The sequence below is a fragment of the Nycticebus coucang genome, chromosome 7, assembly GCF_027406575.1.
Source record: "Nycticebus coucang isolate mNycCou1 chromosome 7, mNycCou1.pri, whole genome shotgun sequence".
NCBI classification, from domain to species: Eukaryota; Metazoa; Chordata; class Mammalia; order Primates; family Lorisidae; genus Nycticebus; species Nycticebus coucang.
This window is the reverse complement of record NC_069786.1, coordinates 71559095-71576719: the sequence shown is the minus strand read 5'-3', so window position 1 is coordinate 71576719 and position 17625 is coordinate 71559095. Positions and strand designations below refer to the sequence as shown.

The window sequence follows — 17625 nt, the reverse complement described above, 5'->3', positions numbered from 1 at the left end:
CCAAGGCAGGTGGATTGCTTGAGCTTAGGAATTCAAGACCAGCCTGAGCAAGAGTGAGACCCCATCTCTAAATAGAAAAATTAGCAGGGCAGACTCCATCTCTACTTAAAATAGAAAAATTAGCCAAGTGATGCAGCAGGCACCTGTAGTCCCAGCTGCTCAGGAAGCTGAGGCAAAAGGATTGCTTCAGCCCAAGAGTTTGAGATAGCTGTTGAGCCACGACACTCAACCCAGAGCAACAGAGTGAGACTCTGTCTCGAAAAATAAATAAAATAGTTACTTTCAGCTATAATTTCCCATTTTACCTGTGTATAGTGACTGAACTGTATACTTGAAAATGGTTAAGGTGGTAAATTTTATGTTACATATCTTTTACCACAATTGTTTTTAAAAAGGACTCTGAAAACAGGAAACAGTAATGCTATTCTCTCCTATTACTGTTTATTGTAAGACTTAGTGTGAAAGTCAGGATCTCATGGCAAGCGGGAACCAGAAACAAACTGGGACTGTCCCCAAGAACTCTCAGGAGCAAGAGCTGTGACTTTCATCTCAAGGGCTCTACCAGCAACTCAGCTCAGCCTCCTGCTGTCTCTGCTTCTCTTCACGTATCTTCTTGCTGAAAATCAGATCCTTATTCTCCATGTGTTCTCCTCGTAGCTTCTGCCTGATTATTGTGGCACCTTCTTCAAGGCGTAGTTTGCTCTTGGCATCTGTTCCACATTGTACCTCTCTGCACCCTTTCATGTCAGTTCCTACTATTACCCACCTCATATTTTGTTTCCCGAATCAGATCTCATGAGTGAATGTATAATTGGTCCAACTTGTCCCTCTTTGAGTAGAGCTTTTTGAGCTAGGCTACTCCATATGCTGCTCTCAGTCTGTATTTTGGCTCCCTCTTCTCTAATCAGCCAGATGGAAGGCAGCTTTATACAGTTCAAACATGGCCACATTCAGTTGTCTCTTTAGCAGAGGCAGTGGATATCCACACTCGTACAACCTCAGTACAATCTTCTAGAACAGCAGTTCTCAACCTGTGGGTCATGACCCCTTTGGGGTCATTCAACCCTTTCACAGGGGTCGCCTAAATACATCCTGCATATCAGATATTTACATGACAATTCATAACAGTAGCAAAATTACAGTTATGAAGTAGCAACGAAAATAATTTTATGGTTGGGGGTCACCACAACATGAGGAACTATATTAAAGGGTCGTGGCATTAGGAAGGTTGAGAACCATTGCTCTAGAAGAATAGCCCCTTTCTAGGAAGATCCACGGCAGCTACGTCTGTGACGGTGAGTATGCATCAGGAGGATCTCTACTCAGAGAGAACTGCCCTGGCGATCCCAGCAGTAGCCGTGCCTGCAGAAGCCTGCCTTGCTCTGGAGGCCACCAAGACATACCCGAATCAAAAAGGATGTTAAAACTCTTAGCTTGATTTTATGACACTTTTTTTTGAGTCCTGCTGTTTAATTATTATGTCCCTAATTTTGGCATAGCACAGAGCCAAAAAGTCCTGTGGACAATATCATTTTTAATCAGCAAATTATTTTTAGTTCTTGGTCATTAAATCCTTACCATATATCTTACACATTTGGCCAACAGAAAGTGTACTAATTGTTGATGTTTTGTACAGCACCTAATATTGTGTGGGGAAAGAAAACTAAGTAAAATGTTCCCCAAACTTGGAACTGTAGGGGAACTATTCCTTGACACATCAGACCTGGCTGTCCGAGTCCTGTACAGCAGATGCCCTGTCAGCTGGCTCACCCCAGCTCTGCAGAGCTTGGCTTCTAGGCAGGAAAACAGGCAGAAAAGCTGCATTGTGGCTGCCCCCAAGTGGGTACACTTTGATGTGCATGCTGAGGATTTTCTGGCTGGCTCCGTTAGGAGACTTCACAGACGGAATGTTTTTAAAAATGGGATAATTATTTTAAAAAAAAAGTGTGTAGGTTTTCTAGCATAGATCTCTCATAATATAATATCCATTAAAACAATAATTAATGTTTCAGGTTACCACAGATCATTTATTTTCCAGCAAATATTTTACAGGTAAGGTTGTGCTGCCACATACAAATGTGGAGTAGAAAAACGATAGATGTTAGTGTCAGACAAAACTTGGCTTTGAACACTAGCTCAGCTCATTATTAGTTGTGTGGGGATGGGCTATTTACTTAACCTTTCTAATCCACAGTTGTCTCATTTTAAAAATAAATTTACAAGTATTTGACAGAGAATTTACCTCATGGGTTATGTACTAGGTAAGATAATACATGTAATGTAATAAGGATGGTGTCCAGCACATTATAAGTGCTCAATAAATATTTATTATTGTTTGTAAATCACACTGTATATGTATCTACATGTAGTCAGACTAAGTACACTTTATATATATGGCAGTTCTAGGAATCCCCCAAATACCTTTTCTTTTTTTTTCCTTTCTTTTTCCAAATACCTTTTCAATAATTTTTTTTCCTACTTAAATCAGCCAGAGGCAATTTCTATTATTTACAGCTCGGAACTGAGCAATGCAATAATTATAGCAGTGAAGGAGTATGAGGTTGGCCTGCTTTCTTAAAAAAAATAAAAAAATAAATCACCATCATAACAGCTAAACAGAGCTCTAGATTATAATAGACTAAAGAGATACAAAACTAAATGCAATATGTAATTTTGGGCTGGTTCTTATATTGAGGGAAAAAATTCTTTGAAGGACCTTATTTGGGACACTGATGAAACTGGAATATGAACTGTAGTTTGGAAAGAAGTTTTATCTCAATGTCAAATTTCCTGAATTTTATAAATGTACCATGACTAGGTAAAAGAATTTTCTTATTCTTAGGAAATATTAAAGTACATGATGCATTCCATCTACTTTCAAATGGCTAAAAAAATTAATGAAAGTATATGCGACATGCCTGTATGTGTACACATTTAGATGACTGATAGATGCCTAGATACCTATGTTAGTAGGCAGTACCATACACACATACACACGTATGTGCAGAGAAAGACAGAGAAAATATTAAAAAATGAAGACAAAAAAGTAAAGATAATGGTAAAAATTGATGAATCAGAGTAAAAGGTAAACAGGAGTTCTCTATACTCTACTTGCAACTTTTCATTGTTAAAAATTTAAAGCTAAAGAAAATTTGCCTCCAAATTTCGGGCTGGAAAGTTACTGGAATAACTATTTTAAAAGGAATTACAATAAGTGGTTTGTTAGATATTGGGTACGTTGAGACTTGGGTAAAAAATCAAATATCTGTACTGATCCTCAATACAAGCAATAAAACCTCAATTACAAAAGAAAAAATTTTAATTTAAAAAAGTCTTAAAAATTTACATAAAAAATTTTAGAAGATAGTGAAGCAGTCCCTGAAAAAATATATTTGCTAACTATCCAGAACTTTCAGACAAACTCACAAAATTATTGCAAATTCTTTGGCAAACAATGTATGCTACATGTTAAAGGAATGTCTACTGTCTAATGAACATTGAAGTACATCAATTCTTTTTGAAAGCTGAGGATTAAAACAAATATTTTTCAAGAGTGAGAAAAATTATGAGGTAGAAGAACTCGGAAGAACCTTTGAGATTGTCAAATCCAGCTCTTTCAAAGATAGAAAATGATCCAAATCCTCTTCAGGATGTATTTCCCACTCTTACTCTCTGGGATAAAATAACTCTGCACTCATTTCCTAGTGGTTAAGACTTATTTATGATTCATTATGCTGAAAACTTGTACATAAAGGAAAAGATTCAACAACTTATTCTGCTATTTCTGTTCTTACTGTAATACGAGGCGACATAAATAGTTGATGAGCATGAGTTCTTTGTAAAATAATTTCAGCTAATAAATGAAGAAGCAATGATAGAAAAGAAATATTGCCATTTTTTCTCTTCTAATGAAATAATGGATCTAGGCAGTAATCATCAATGGCCGCTAAAATCATTAAGTGAAAGCTGATGGAGAACTTTATAATAAATAAATCTGGCTGATCTCACTGACCAATTTTAACATCATAAAAAAAAAAAGACAACCAGATATTCATTATATGTCTCCTAAAAGGTACACATGGGAAGTATTCATATACAACACTACCTGTAAACGCTATTTTTTTTTTTTTAAGACAGTGTCTCAAGCTGTCGCCCTGGGTAGAGTGCTGTGACATCATAGCTCACAGCAACCTCAAACTCGGGCTCAAGAGATCCTCTTGCCTCAGTTTTTCTATTTTTTATTAGAGACGGGGTCTCACTTTTGCTCAGGCTGTTCTCGAACTTGTGAGCTCAAGTAATCCACCTGCCTGAGCCTCCCAGAGTGGTAGGATTACAGGCATGAGCCACCGCGCCCAGCCTGTAAACACTATTTTAAGAAAGCAAAACCCCATACCTGACTAAGTGGGCAAATCTAACTAGGAATTTACAGGAAATATAGGATCCAGAAGAACATGCTAACTGACATCATGAGGATAAAATTAGCAAAATCCAGAATTTTGGGAAACTGACAAACATCACAGTTTCTTCAACCAATAAATTTGTGAGATGAGGAAGGGAGAATCTAAAGATGAAAAGACACCTGCAAAACACATAATTACAACATGTAGATTTGTTCAGATCTTTAATTTCACTATTAGACAATCAGAGATTTCTGAATACTGACTAGATATTTCATGAACCCACCAGCTCCGGTGTATGTGGCTGGCACCCTAGCTGCTGAGCTACAGGTGCCGAGCCTTTTCACCTTTCCAAAAAGAAACTCTTTGCCTATTGAACAATAACTTCCCATCTCTCCCCCAGCCCTCAGGCCCTAATCACCTCTGTCTTTCTGTTGTTATGAATTTGTCCATTCTAAGTACAATGTATAAGTAGAATCATACACGATTTATCATGTTGTGTCTGACTTATTTCATTTAGCATGTTTTCAAAGTTCTTCCCTATTATAGTATGTGTCAGAATTTTATTCCTTTTTAAACCTGAATTACATCCCATTGTACGTATATACCATATTTTGTTTATCCATTTATTTGTTACAAAACATTTGGGTTGTTTCCACCTTTGGGCTAATAAACAATACTATAGTCTATAGCTGTGCTACACTGAATGCACCTCATCTCCTCTGATATTGGAAACTAAGCAGGGTCAGGCGTGGTTAGTAGCTGGAGGGGAGACTGCTGAGGAATACTGGGTGCTGTTCACTTCTTTCATGTATTTAAAAATTATAAGTAATAAAAACAACGGTATGTGAATATTGATATATAAGTATCTATTTAGTTCCCTGCTTTCTATTTTGTAGAGTGTCAGTGGCTGCACCATTTTACATTCCTACTAGCAATGATACAAGTGTTCCAATTTCTTCACATTTCTTTCTTCTTGTTCTTTTCTTTTCTTTCTTTTTTTTTTTTTTGGAGAGTCTTACTTTTCACCCTTGGTAGAGTGCTATGGCCTCATGGCTCACAGCAACCTCAAACTCTTGGGCTCAAGCAATTCTCTTGCTTCAGCCTCCTGAGTAGCTGGAAATACAGGCGCCCGCCACAACTCCTGGCTATTTTTAGAGACGAGATCTCACTCTGGCTCAGGCTGGTCTCCAACCTGTGAGCTCAGGCAATCCACCTGCCTCAGCCTTACAGAGTGCTAGGATTATAGATGTGAGCCATGGCGCCCAGCCTAATAGTATCTTTTGATGCATAGTTTTAATTTTGCTGAAGTCCAATCTATTTTTTGTTGTTGTCTATGCTTTTGGTGTCACATCCAAGAAATTATCACCAAATCCAATTCATAAAGATTTTCTCCTATGTTTTCTTCTAAGAATTTTACAGTTTTATATCTAGGTCTTTGATCCATTTTGAGTTAATTTTTGCATATGGCATAAGGTAAGGATCATACTTTTTGCATGTTTTCTAGTATCATTTGTTAAAAACAAAGTACAAGTTTTTGTTTAAGAAATTGAAAATTACATTCATACATTTCCATGTGAAAACATAGTGAAATATCTGGAAAGATATTTACTAAACTGTTAATAAGGATTACTTCTGGGAAGGGAAACAACACTAGGGAGTAGGGTATACAATAAGGATGGGTTTTGTTCCATATAGTTTCATATTGTTTGGATTATTTACAAGCATATATTCATTTATGTATCCACTTAATGTAACTTTTAAAGGACTGTTTTGCTTTTGTTTTAAGAGAAAGTTGGTCAGATGTCAAAGCACAGTAAGCCAAGAGTCAATATTTTGGCAGGCTAGAAATCCAAATTAAATAAAAACTCTGAGGCAGGAGAGCTGTAGTGTGAGAAGGAATTAGTAGATCTCAAGGGTAATGCTGTTTGTTCAGATAATCTGGCAATAGCAGTAGTAAATAGAGACAGTAAAGAAGACTCGGTCTTACTTCTTAACCTTCCCCTAATGTCCCCACATGCTAACACCAATTTATTTTATTTTTATTATTTGTTTTCTTTTTTCTTTTTTTTTTTTTGCAGTTTTCGGCTGGGGCTGGGTTCGAACCCGCCACCTCCAGCATATGGGGTCGGCGCCCTACTCCTTTGAGCCACAGGCACCACCCAATTTATTTTATTTTTAATCTTCAGCTATAGATAGCATTATGTTTTGCTAATGTATATAAAAGGTTACTGAAGACTCACAGGTCTCTGTGAACTTTACCAGAGCAAAACAGAGTTCAAAAATGTTCTTAAGTAACGGGTGTTTGGAGGATGGGAAGTGGACTATTTTGGCCAGATCAGAGGGTTTCAATAACAGAGTGGGGGAGGGAAGACAAAAAAGATGGTTTTAAATTTACATTAATCAGTATATATTTTATTCTAGGTTTTTCATCAAAGAGATACCTTAGGAAAGTATTGTAGCAATATTATGTAATAAATGAATAAAATGCTTATTGAATGTATGAATGAGACATAAAAGTCTGAAGGAGAAGCAATAAAGACAAGCAGATTAGATGACAGTAGACTAAATCCAGCATGATCAGTGGAGGAAGGAAAGAATGGAATGTGTCTAGGCTTGTTCCCCAAGAAAACAAGAGCCCCATCTGGTTAAGAAGTGTAAATGAGAAGCCTATGACCTTTATTGTCCAGTCAGCTATCAGTAAAACTGACCCATCATTCAGTGATGCTGCCTCACATTTCCTGGCCCTCATTCTATTACCTTTCTGGCCAACACTCTGTCATTGATGACTCTCTTCTAACTGTCCTGTTCCTACAGTTTGCTACCCTAACAGCAACTAGGAACTAGTGGAGACAAATTTGGGAATATACTGATATCTCTTCTTTTAACAGTCAGTGTGGTTCAGAAAGTGTTTTATGCTCAAGAGCATTTCATCAACACTATTACATGTTGACTTGCTGTATCTACCTGCCTAGAGATATCAATCTTCTCTTCTAGTTTGCTTCTGTCCAGTTTCTTGGATATGTGGTTTTTTTCCTATCCTCCCAAATTGTGGGTGCCCAGGATAGACCTGGTCCTATTGTCCAGCCAGCTGGCTAATATACCCACTGTGTTCTCAGAGATCATGCCATCATTTGTCAGGGCATGGCCTGACGCTCATACCCTTAGCCTTGAACTAGACTAAGGTCCATAATGAATGATCCATCCCACACAACAAGGGGCATCTCAGCTGCCTGAATTCCAAAATCAAGATGCCATCCCATCTTCATGATTTGCACTCCCAGATTAATGACCTATGCTTGGAATTAGATACGAGCTTGCCTATTATATTCATTTCCTACTGCTGCTGTAGCAAATCACTATGCAGTTGTTGGCTTAGAACAGCACAAATTTATTCTGGAGGCCCGAAGTCTAAAATGGGTGTCAACAGATTAAAATCAAGGTATTACTAGCTCTGTGTCCCTTCTGGAGGTTCTTGGAGACAATGAATTACCTTACTTTTCCAGAGTCTGCTCACATTCCTTGACTGTGGGCCTCCTTCCATATCCTAAGCCAGCAAAGGCGAGGAGAGTCTCTCTCATGCTTCATCACTCTGACTGCTTCCATCATCGCATCTTGTCTGACTTTGACTTTCCAACCTCCTTCCTTCACTTACAATGACCCCGTGCTTACACGATGCTCATTCAGATAATCCATGATAATCTCCTGGATAATCTCCTCCTCTTGTCCTTAATGACATCTGCAAAGTCCCTTTGGCCACATCTGGTAACATATTAACAGGTTCTGGGGATTAGAACACGGACATCTTTGAGGGGGCCATCATTCTGCCTACTAAAAGTACCCTTCAAAGGATTTATCAGAAGAATTTGCAGCCTTTCTATGGCAGAAGAACCTATCACTTTAGGCCCTAAATTTACTCTGAACTCCTTACAACTGATTCCCTCCCTCCCGGTTCATTCCCTAGAGCTCACCATATGCTATGTGATCAGATGAGGTTAACTGATGCTGATTACATATAAGAATATGGTGCAAAAAATAAAATAAAATAAAAAAGAATATGGTGCAAAAAATATGAATGGGGTATTTGAGCCAAGAGGTTGAAATAGGATGTGGTAGGATGCGAGCAAAACCATAGTGAAGCAAGGTCTATCTACTAATACATCAGTTTTATTTGAGAATAATGGGAGAGAGGGAGAATTAAGTAATTTAATTGGAAATTTAAAGCACTTTCAATTAACTCAATCAGATATACAACAGAGTGTAATGAGGCCTTAAAAAGGTTTCACTGGTTTTTAATGCTATATTCTTATAAGGAATCTGTTTGTGTTCCTCTGCTAGTAGGAGTTCTCTGGTGGAACAAATTGAGAGGACTCCTTCAAATGGTTAGGAAAGGCAGATGGAGTCTGACCATAGAACAATCTGCAAATAGAGATAGAATTTGCAATTAAATAACAATAGCCACCATCAACACATGGCCACTCTCCTGAAATAATTGACCAGCCGGGCATCTAAGACTGCCCAAGACTGAGCAAAAATAGAGCCAAATAAAATAAATGCTTTTCTAATGTGTGACTTTGCACATTGGAATGTTCTCTACGATGAAGGCACAGGACTATTAAATCAAAGCCTTTAACTACTATGTTCCTTGCTTGCTTTCCTGTAGTTACTGACCATGGGTGTGTGTTGGGTCATGTTTTTTATTTCAAGTTCCAATACAAGTTTTTACATTTTAAACTTGCATCTTTCGTTTATGTTATTCTCTAGTTCAAATCAAGGAAAGCAATTTCAACAAGCACCCTAATTTAATCTACAAGCAAATCTCAATATTTCCACTTACAGATCCCATTTTGTAGAATTTATTTTTAATATTTTGCTTCTGTGAATCACATTTCTCTTAAAATTATTTCATAGCCATCCCCACTTCAAGTCAAGTTCCCTGGTCAAAAATTCTTAGAAGGGTGAGATAGGTAAGAAAAGTCTGAAACTATTCATATAAAGGAACAATGGGTTAAAATCAGTGGTAGAAAAAAAGTAGCCAAGGAAAGCATGATTAGTGCTATGTAACCATGTTATTCCTCCATAGGGCCATGATGACCCAAAAGTGGAAAGAAAATAAAGCATTACTCACGATGGTGCACTTGTACCATATGGGAACCACAGAATTCCCTAACCAATGAAACAGCCTTGTATATCACATAGTAGTAGGACTAATAATATGACCCTTAAAAACACCATTGAGCTTAGAGTGGCAGGAAAATTTAATGAACAAGAGTGTTCTCAAACATTTTGTTAGTGTTATGAAATTTCTTATTTCTTAACCAGAAATCAAATATCTAGGTCCACTAAATAGGTCCTACTTAACTTTTTGTAGGAGAATAAGGACTTCTACTTGCAATTAACTTTCTGAACAAAATAGCTAAAATTCACAAAACATTTTCCTATCACATATAAGAAATTCTATCCAATATATACATAGGAAGATCCACACAGACATGATGCTTTAAAACAGAGATAGCGGCTCAGTGCCTGTAGCACAGTAGTTACTGTGCCGGCCACATACACCAAGGCTGGAGGGTTCAAACCTGGCCCGGGACAACTAAACAACCATTACAACTGCAATAAAAAAATTGCGAGGCATTATGGCAGGCACCTGTAGTCCCAGCTACTTGGGAGGCTAAGGCAAGAGAATCACTCAAGTCCAAGAGTTTGAGGTTGCTGTGAGCTGTGACACCACAGCACTCTACCCAGGGTGGCATAGTGAGACTCTGTCTCAATAAATAAATAAATAAATAAATAAAAATTAAAAAAAAAAAACAGAGATAGACTAGCCATAGATTAGTAATTTGAATACAATTTGAAGAGTATTGAGTTACTACCTAAAAGTATAGCCAAGTCTATCACCAAGAAATGAAATTCAACATTTAGTCATGCTTTCCTTTGGGTTAATTAATGCATACACACGATGGGGATAATATAATAAATTTTATCAATTATTATGAATTATTAAAATACTCTTAACATTGGTTTTTAAAATTTTAAAGTAATTCAGGTTTATTATAACACATCAAATAATACAGAGATAAAAAAGAAAACATTAATGTTTACCTCTTCTTTCTCCAACCCCATTTCTCAAATGAGTACCGATTTCTTGAGTACCTATTGATGGGCCAGGCCCAGTGAGTGAATACAGCAATGAACAAAACAAAGTGCTTGTCCTCATGGACTGATAGTCTAATACAAGAGCCAAACAAACAATAAATGTCAGTTGGGGGTAAGAGCTATGAAGAAATACAAAGACAGGTAGGGAATACAGGAAGTCCTCCCTTAAGAGGGGGCATTTGAGCAAAGACCTGAACGAAGGTGAAGATGTGAGCCAGGTGGATATCCAGGGGAAAGGTATTCCAAGCTGAAGGAACAAAAAGTGTAGCTCCAGAGGTGGAATGCGGTTGGCCTCTTCTAGGAGGCCAGTGTTCATGAGGCAAGGTGAGCGAGGAATTGTCTTTTTATCCCTTTACAGAAAGTATTTGTATTTACCCATGTGGTTATGCCACCAACCATATACTGTTAAATTCATTTGCTCCATTTATTTTTTATTTTTAGGATTTTCAAAAAGTTTACTTTTATAAATGGTTTGCATGGCTCCAAATTTAAATCTACAAAGTAAAGTATATTCAAAGAAGTCTAGCTTCTATTCTTATCCCCTCTGCTTTATTCCTCCCCCATAGGAATGGGGGGACTTTTATTTTTTATTTTCTTAAGGCAAGCATGAAGCAAGAAAGTTTATTTAGTAAGCATGAAGCAAGCAAGTTTATTCAGTAAGAAAAAGATTTACAGCATAAGAAAGCTTACAAAGAAGGATACATTCATCACAGACAACAAATAGGTCTCCATTGCCAGGGCAAGTAAGCAAAGACGCTGGAACATTTATTTTTTTAAATATAGGAACTATATTTGTAATCCTCTTTAATTATTGGATACCACCATATCTCTCTACTTTTGAAATAAATGGTAGGATACTACAAAAATATGAATACCTAATGAATTTGTGTATCATCCTTGCACAGAAACCATGCTAATTGCCTTTATATCATTAAAATTTTGGTGTATGTGCTGGTGAAGCAAAGCCTAAGAGATTAAGATTTTACATGGGTAAAATTTCAAACATTAAACAGAGATGGCTTTAATAGATGCTACCATAAAGAGCTTTATACAGTCAGGACATACCTTGATGATGCCAGATGCCTGCAGAGAGTTAAGTTGACTAGGGAAGGACAGAAGGCATTGAATCATGAAGTGAAAAGGTAACCACAAACAGACATTCCCTACCTCACGACTCAGCCTGGGGCTTCAACTCTTGTCCCATTCCTGCTAATATTTCATTGTATCATGGAACAGATAGATAAAGGGCTTTAATGTTTTGGTTTTCTAATGAATTCTTTAGGCACGTGCATGTATAAACACAGAATCCTTCACAGGCACACAAAAATGTCCAACTATTTTGAACAACTTCATACTACAAATTTTAAAATGTTCCTTAGTTCCTCTGTTTGAATTATGCAATATTAGAAAGAAAAAGATGTTCTAGAGGTCACTCTATCTCAACAGACTCATAATTTATCTTTTATCTTTAACTAAATTTTTTAATTTAAAGATTATCTTTAATTAAAGATAAAAGATAAAAATAATAAAATTATTACACATTACTTTGCTTATATGTGGTCTTTTTTCTGTTCCTATGGTTTATCATTTATCATCTAACTCATGCTTTTTTTTTTTTTTTTTTGAGACAGAGTCTCAAGCTGTCAACCTGGTAGAGTGCTGTGGCGTTATAGCTCACAGCAACCTCAAACTCTTGAGCTTAAGTGATTCTCTTGCCTCAGCCTCCCAAGTAACTGGGACTATAGCCGCCGGCCACAACACCCAGCTATTATTTTTTGTTATTGCTGTGGTTGTAATTGTTGTTTTACCTGGCCTGGGCTGGCTTCGAACCCACCAACCTTGGTGTATGTGGCTGGCACCCTACCTGCTGAGCTATGGGCACCACCTGTTTCTTGATAAATTTATTGGCTGTCTCCCACAAAGGAAAGAATGAAAGCTACAATATCTTTTAAGCCCTAGGCTCAGAAGTCACACAGTCTTCCATTCAATGCATCTGTTGGTCAAAGCAAGTCACAGAACCAGCTCAGATTCAAGAAGGGAAACAGATTCTGCTACTTGATAAGTGGCAAAGTCACAGTGCAAAAGAGCCTTCAGGATCTGAGAGACTGTTGGGAATATATTTGGACATGATCTATCCTACTTCTCTTAACTACCCCCCCTTCCTATTTTCAGCATGCAATCATCAGGCTTATCAGATATTCCTAAATTATGATGTTTCACAATTATGACTGTCCCCTACAGTCTAAAAAAAAAAAGAGAAAGATTATTAAATACTTCTCATGGAGTCCCCTGCTTCACCTTTACAACTTCAGCTTAGTCCTTTTCCCCCCAAACTTTGTCAGTGCAAATATTCACTGACAAATCAACATGAGTCAGTGTCATTCTAAAATCTACTTCCCTCCTTCTATAATGCAAGTCTTAAGATGAAAAACCAAGTTGGAGTTCATCTAGAATAACACCATGGAATCACTGCCATAGTCAGGAGCTTGGTGGTGATGGTGGTGGTGGTGGGGTGCCCTCAGCAGAAACAGGCTAGGCTGGAGACAGTAGGAGTGGATGGTTCTGGTGCTGGTATTGGAACCCTAAGTTTTTCCCTGCAACAGGCAACTAATCCATATGCAACCTGGAAATGAATGTTAGGGACCCTGCTATTCTCCGGCCAGCTCAAATCAAAAGCGAAACAACCCGTTCGGTGCTCTCTGCCAGGACTTGTCTTCAATTTTTTTCTGGTTGTTTCAGCTTTAGCACCCTCTGCCCGCCAGCCTACCACCCGCTGACTGTCATTGTCTTTCCGGGGTAGCTACCAATAAAGTTGTTTCAAAGTGACCTTGAGCGACTCCCCTAGTGCACCCGATACTCCACCTTCTCCATCCGGGTGCTGCGGCGGGAATAAGACGCAGACCGCGCCTGCGCACCCAGCCCCATTCCTTCGACCTCTGCCGCTGCTGCCGCCGCCGCCGCCGCCGCCGTCGCCGCCGCCTGCCAGGAAGGTAAGTGGAGGGTGCGGGAGTGCGGCCTGTCGGGGCGGGGCGGCGCCCAGCGGGGGCCCATTCATGAATGCTGTCGCCTCACTAGGCACGGGGCCCAGGCTAACGGCGTGCACAGGAGGCCGCAGGGCCGGGGTGGGAAGGACAGGCCCCTGGAGGGCGCTTGACCTTAAGCTTCTTTCCCTCCTCCGCAGGGAGGAAGCGGGAGAGGAGCCCACGTCGCCTGTCACCCAAGTCCTCGAGCCGCACCACCGGAAGAGTGTAAGATGTTCGCCTGCGCCAGGCTCGCCTGCACCCCTGCTCTGGTGCGTAGCCCAGGTTGGGCCGGGCCTCTCGGCCTGGAGCGTACGCGTTGTTGAATGCGACAACCTTCAGGCGGGTCACACCGCCCTCTCGGCAATAACTTTCCCCTCACCCCTTAACCCAGTGCCCTTTTCTTTCTTTCCTCTTTATCCTGGGGCATCTCAGCCCTCCTCCCCTCCACTAGGCGGGTGGAGAGCAGCCAAGGCCTTGCTGTCAGGCCCCACTCGGCGTAGGTCAAACCCTCCTTGCTCCTAGTCCTGCAGCAGCACACTCCCCACCTGCTCGGACTCTATTGAGCTGGAATCGACGCTCTGGTTGGGGTACTGCTGAGGCCTAGTTCACCGCAGCTTCTCTTCAATGCCTATCTGTAGGTCAAATTTGCTGCTGCAGAGGGAGGTACTTTGCCTCACCATGTGGGGGCGGAGGAAGGTGGTGAGGGAGCCCAGTCTTACTTCCTGCCTCTGGAGTATTATTTCCATAACCATTTTGCAGGCTTTAAGTGAAGTTTAAATCTGGAGAATTTGTCTTAGAGAATCAGGTCTTAGTTCTGAAGGGATTTTTCTGTGACCTTAGTTTAGTGGATACTCAAGGGCAAAGAAACTGGACTGGAATATGTCCTTATGATCAGAGTATTTAACCAATTATTCTTAAACTGGTGTAAAATAATTTAAACTTTTCTTAATTTTATGATTAATGGGCATTTAGGAATAATCTTGGAAGTGGTCAGAACTCATTGACTACTGGACTATTTTAAATGACAAACGTGTAGAGTGACGTTCCTAATATCTTTGTTGGTCCACTTAAACTTACCAGCCAACATGTTGTTTTTCTGACTTGAATTGAGACACTGCATTAATTGAAATGTTAAAAGCAATTCTTACTGTCTTTTTAATTAATTTTTCTTAGAATTTTTATTCAGAATATTACAAACATGATGTAAAGCTTTAGATATATATTTTTTGTTTGTTTGTTTGTTTTTGAGACAGCCTCAAGCTGTTGCCCTGGGTAGAGTGCTGGGGCATCACAGCTCACAATAACCTCCCAACTCCTGGGCTTAAGCGATTCTCTTGCCTCAGCCTCCCAAGTAGCTGGGACTACAGGCACCTGCTGTAACGCCAAGCTATTTTCTGGTTGTAGTTGTCATTGTTGTTTGGCAGGCCCGGCCTGGATTCAAACCCATCGGTTCTGGTGTATGTGGCTTGCACCTCAGCCGCTTGAGCTACAGGTGCCTAGCTGTAAAGCTTTATATTTCATTAGCATGAAACTTTATTAAAATTACTTAATGTATTGGAAATGACCAAATAGCAAAGATAAGCATCAATACAAAGAAGTCTGTATTCATTTTTGCTGTTTGCTTTTTAGAACTCATGGTACAAGAGAGGTCAATGAAGTGTATTCTTACTTAATACTTGAAATATTTTTTCATTAATAGATCCGAGCTGGATCCAGAGTTGCATACAGACCAATTTCTGCATCAGTGTTATCTCGACCAGAGGCTGGGACTGGAGAGGTAATAGTAATAATAAAAATAAGGTAACACTAGTAAGTCTTATTTATGGTTTTGATTAAAATGAAGGAAAAATAACCTAATTAATGAACAATTTGTGGAAAACCCCTTTTTACCCTTTTATCCAAAAAATAGTAGAACATGAGCCAAGGAGAGAAACCTCTATATCCAAAACTTACCCACCCGAGTTGACCAAGAAATATTGTACTCAGTATTTACATTTAAGTCTATAATTTTGAGTTGCCTGTATTTAAGATTATAGTAGCTACAGTTTTTGAAAAACTTACTTTATTATAAAACATACTCATCTAGGTTGTTTGATAATTTTCAACAACCTTGTAAGGTATAAGTGCTGTTGTCTCTGTTGTATAAGATTGGAATTTAATTTTAAGCTCTTGATTTTTCTATTGTGGCATACCTCTACCTATTCACAAATTAGTTTTCATTTTGATAGTACAGTAATTAAAATACCTAACTTGGTTACTGATTTGACCTTTACCTTTATTTCTTATTCTCTAGGGCTCTGCAGTATTTAATGGGGCTCAGAATGGTGTGTGTCAGCTAATCCGAAGGGAGTTTCAGACCAGTGCAATCAGCAGAGACATTGATACTGCTGCCAAATTTATTGGTGCGGGTGCTGCAACAGTAGGAGTGGCTGGTTCTGGTGCTGGTATTGGAACAGTCTTTGGCAGCCTTATCATTGGTTATGCCAGGTAATCATTTCTATCCCTAAGTTAAAGAGCATGCCTGAAATAGTAGGAAGCTTAGAAAACTACTGAAAATAATAATAGTAACTTTGTATTAAGTGCCTACTCGGTGTCTTGCATTATCTCACTTAATCCTCATAACAATCCTTGGGGATAAATATTACCTATAAAGGATTAGAGATAGAGATTATTATATTAATTGCCAGAGTCATATCTAGTAAGTGTTAGAAAATGAGTTTTTCAGTCTGCCTTCAGTCTCTGCTCCTAATTATTAAGCAATATTGGGAGTATAATTAATAAAGAGCACTTCCAGAAAAATATCAATTCCGTTTTATTATTTAAGACCTTATTTCTAAACTCTCAGATCTTAAAAGATACAGAATATACTTTGTGAGAGATACGAAGAATGTCAAAATCCCTCAAAATGAATGAGAACTATTTCTATTGACAAAAGAGAGCTCCTTTCCTTTATGCTATATAATCGAAGAATGTCAAAATCCCTCAAAATGAATGAGAACTATTTCTATTGACAAAAGAGAGCTCCTTTCCTTTATGCTATACAATTATCAGGACTGGGGAGAAAGGAGTGTCAAAGAAGCAAAAGAGATCTATGCAAATACTCTTCCAGTAGACTTTCCAATTTACAAAGATGCCCATGCTGGTAATCTGATTTTTTAACGTTAACCAAACTTGTTGAAACTAATATTTCAAAATAACAAGTCATATGTGGTCTCTTTTAGAAACCCATCACTGAAGCAGCAGCTGTTCTCATATGCTATCCTGGGATTTGCCTTGTCTGAAGCTATGGGTCTCTTTTGTTTGATGGTCGCTTTCTTGATTTTGTTTGCCATGTAACAAATTACTGCTTGAAATGTTGACATTCATATTAATTACGGATGTAATTCTGTGTATCTTACTGTGACTCCGAAAACTGTAGTATTGGTGTCATGGAAATGTATGTTACTTCCAAAGTCATTTCATTAAAGATAAAAACTTTAATTTTTGCTGTGATTTATACTTATACTAAATTTAGGTCATCACAAAGAACATGCATTCAGGAGATGCTGTCCAATTCAGAGAAAGTTATAGCAGTTGCTTCATTGATAAAAAATGTCCTAGTGTAATTTTTATGGGAATTCTTTTCTATATAGTGTCCTGCACATTGTAATTTATAGGGCTTTCATTTATTCATATAAAAGACGTATTTGAGTGTTTTGAGCTTCTATGAAATATGATTAAATAGAAGTAGTTAAAGCTCTAGATGGTTTTGTGTTTTTAAGGTCTAACATGAATTAGAATACTTGGAAGAAAATTGACCTTCAAGACTGACTTGACTGTTTTTACATAGCTGATTCTAAAAAAATCGTGTCAGCTTTTTAAGAATTAAAGCTTTAAACTGCAGGGTAATATGACTTTTGTTTTTCATTAAGTCTCACATGTAGCAGCTGTATCTGTAATGAACTTTATTTTCTAAAAGGGGACTTAGTCTAACTAGCAGCAAGTTTTTTACTTGTACAAGACTCTTCTTAACCAAATATTGAAAAGAAACCGACTTGGCTACATTT

The 17625-nt window shown here is 38.3% G+C and overlaps 1 protein-coding gene and 1 non-coding gene across 2 annotated transcripts; one reads left to right on the top strand and one right to left on the bottom strand.

The window, feature by feature from the left end:
- Positions 1-11416: 11416 nt before the first annotated feature.
- Positions 11417-11519, bottom strand: LOC128591018 (U6 spliceosomal RNA). The gene has a single exon (XR_008381468.1). It is a non-coding gene; the product is annotated as a U6 spliceosomal RNA (small nuclear RNA).
- A 1919-nt stretch (positions 11520-13438) lies between these two features.
- Positions 13439-17059, top strand: ATP5MC3 (ATP synthase membrane subunit c locus 3). Its single transcript, XM_053598113.1, has 5 exons — positions 13439-13546; positions 13738-13848; positions 15279-15356; positions 15873-16066; positions 16801-17059. The coding sequence occupies exons 2-5, from the start codon at positions 13810-13812 to the stop codon at positions 16913-16915; spliced, it is 426 nt and encodes a 141-aa protein (XP_053454088.1). The 5' UTR covers positions 13439-13546; positions 13738-13809; the 3' UTR covers positions 16916-17059.
- The last annotated feature ends 566 nt before the right edge of the window (positions 17060-17625 follow it).

Bases quoted from the DNA above. Each gene is read 5' to 3' on its own strand.
- ATP5MC3 (XM_053598113.1), top strand. From the start codon at position 13,810: ATGTTCGCCTGCGCCAGGCTCGCCTGCACCCCTGCTCTG. The intron at 13,849-15,278 runs GTGCGTAGCCCA...TTTCATTAATAG, and splicing joins TCGCCTGCACCCCTGCTCTG to ATCCGAGCTGGATCCAGAGT. The intron at 15,357-15,872 runs GTAATAGTAATA...CTTATTCTCTAG, and splicing joins CAGAGGCTGGGACTGGAGAG to GGCTCTGCAGTATTTAATGG.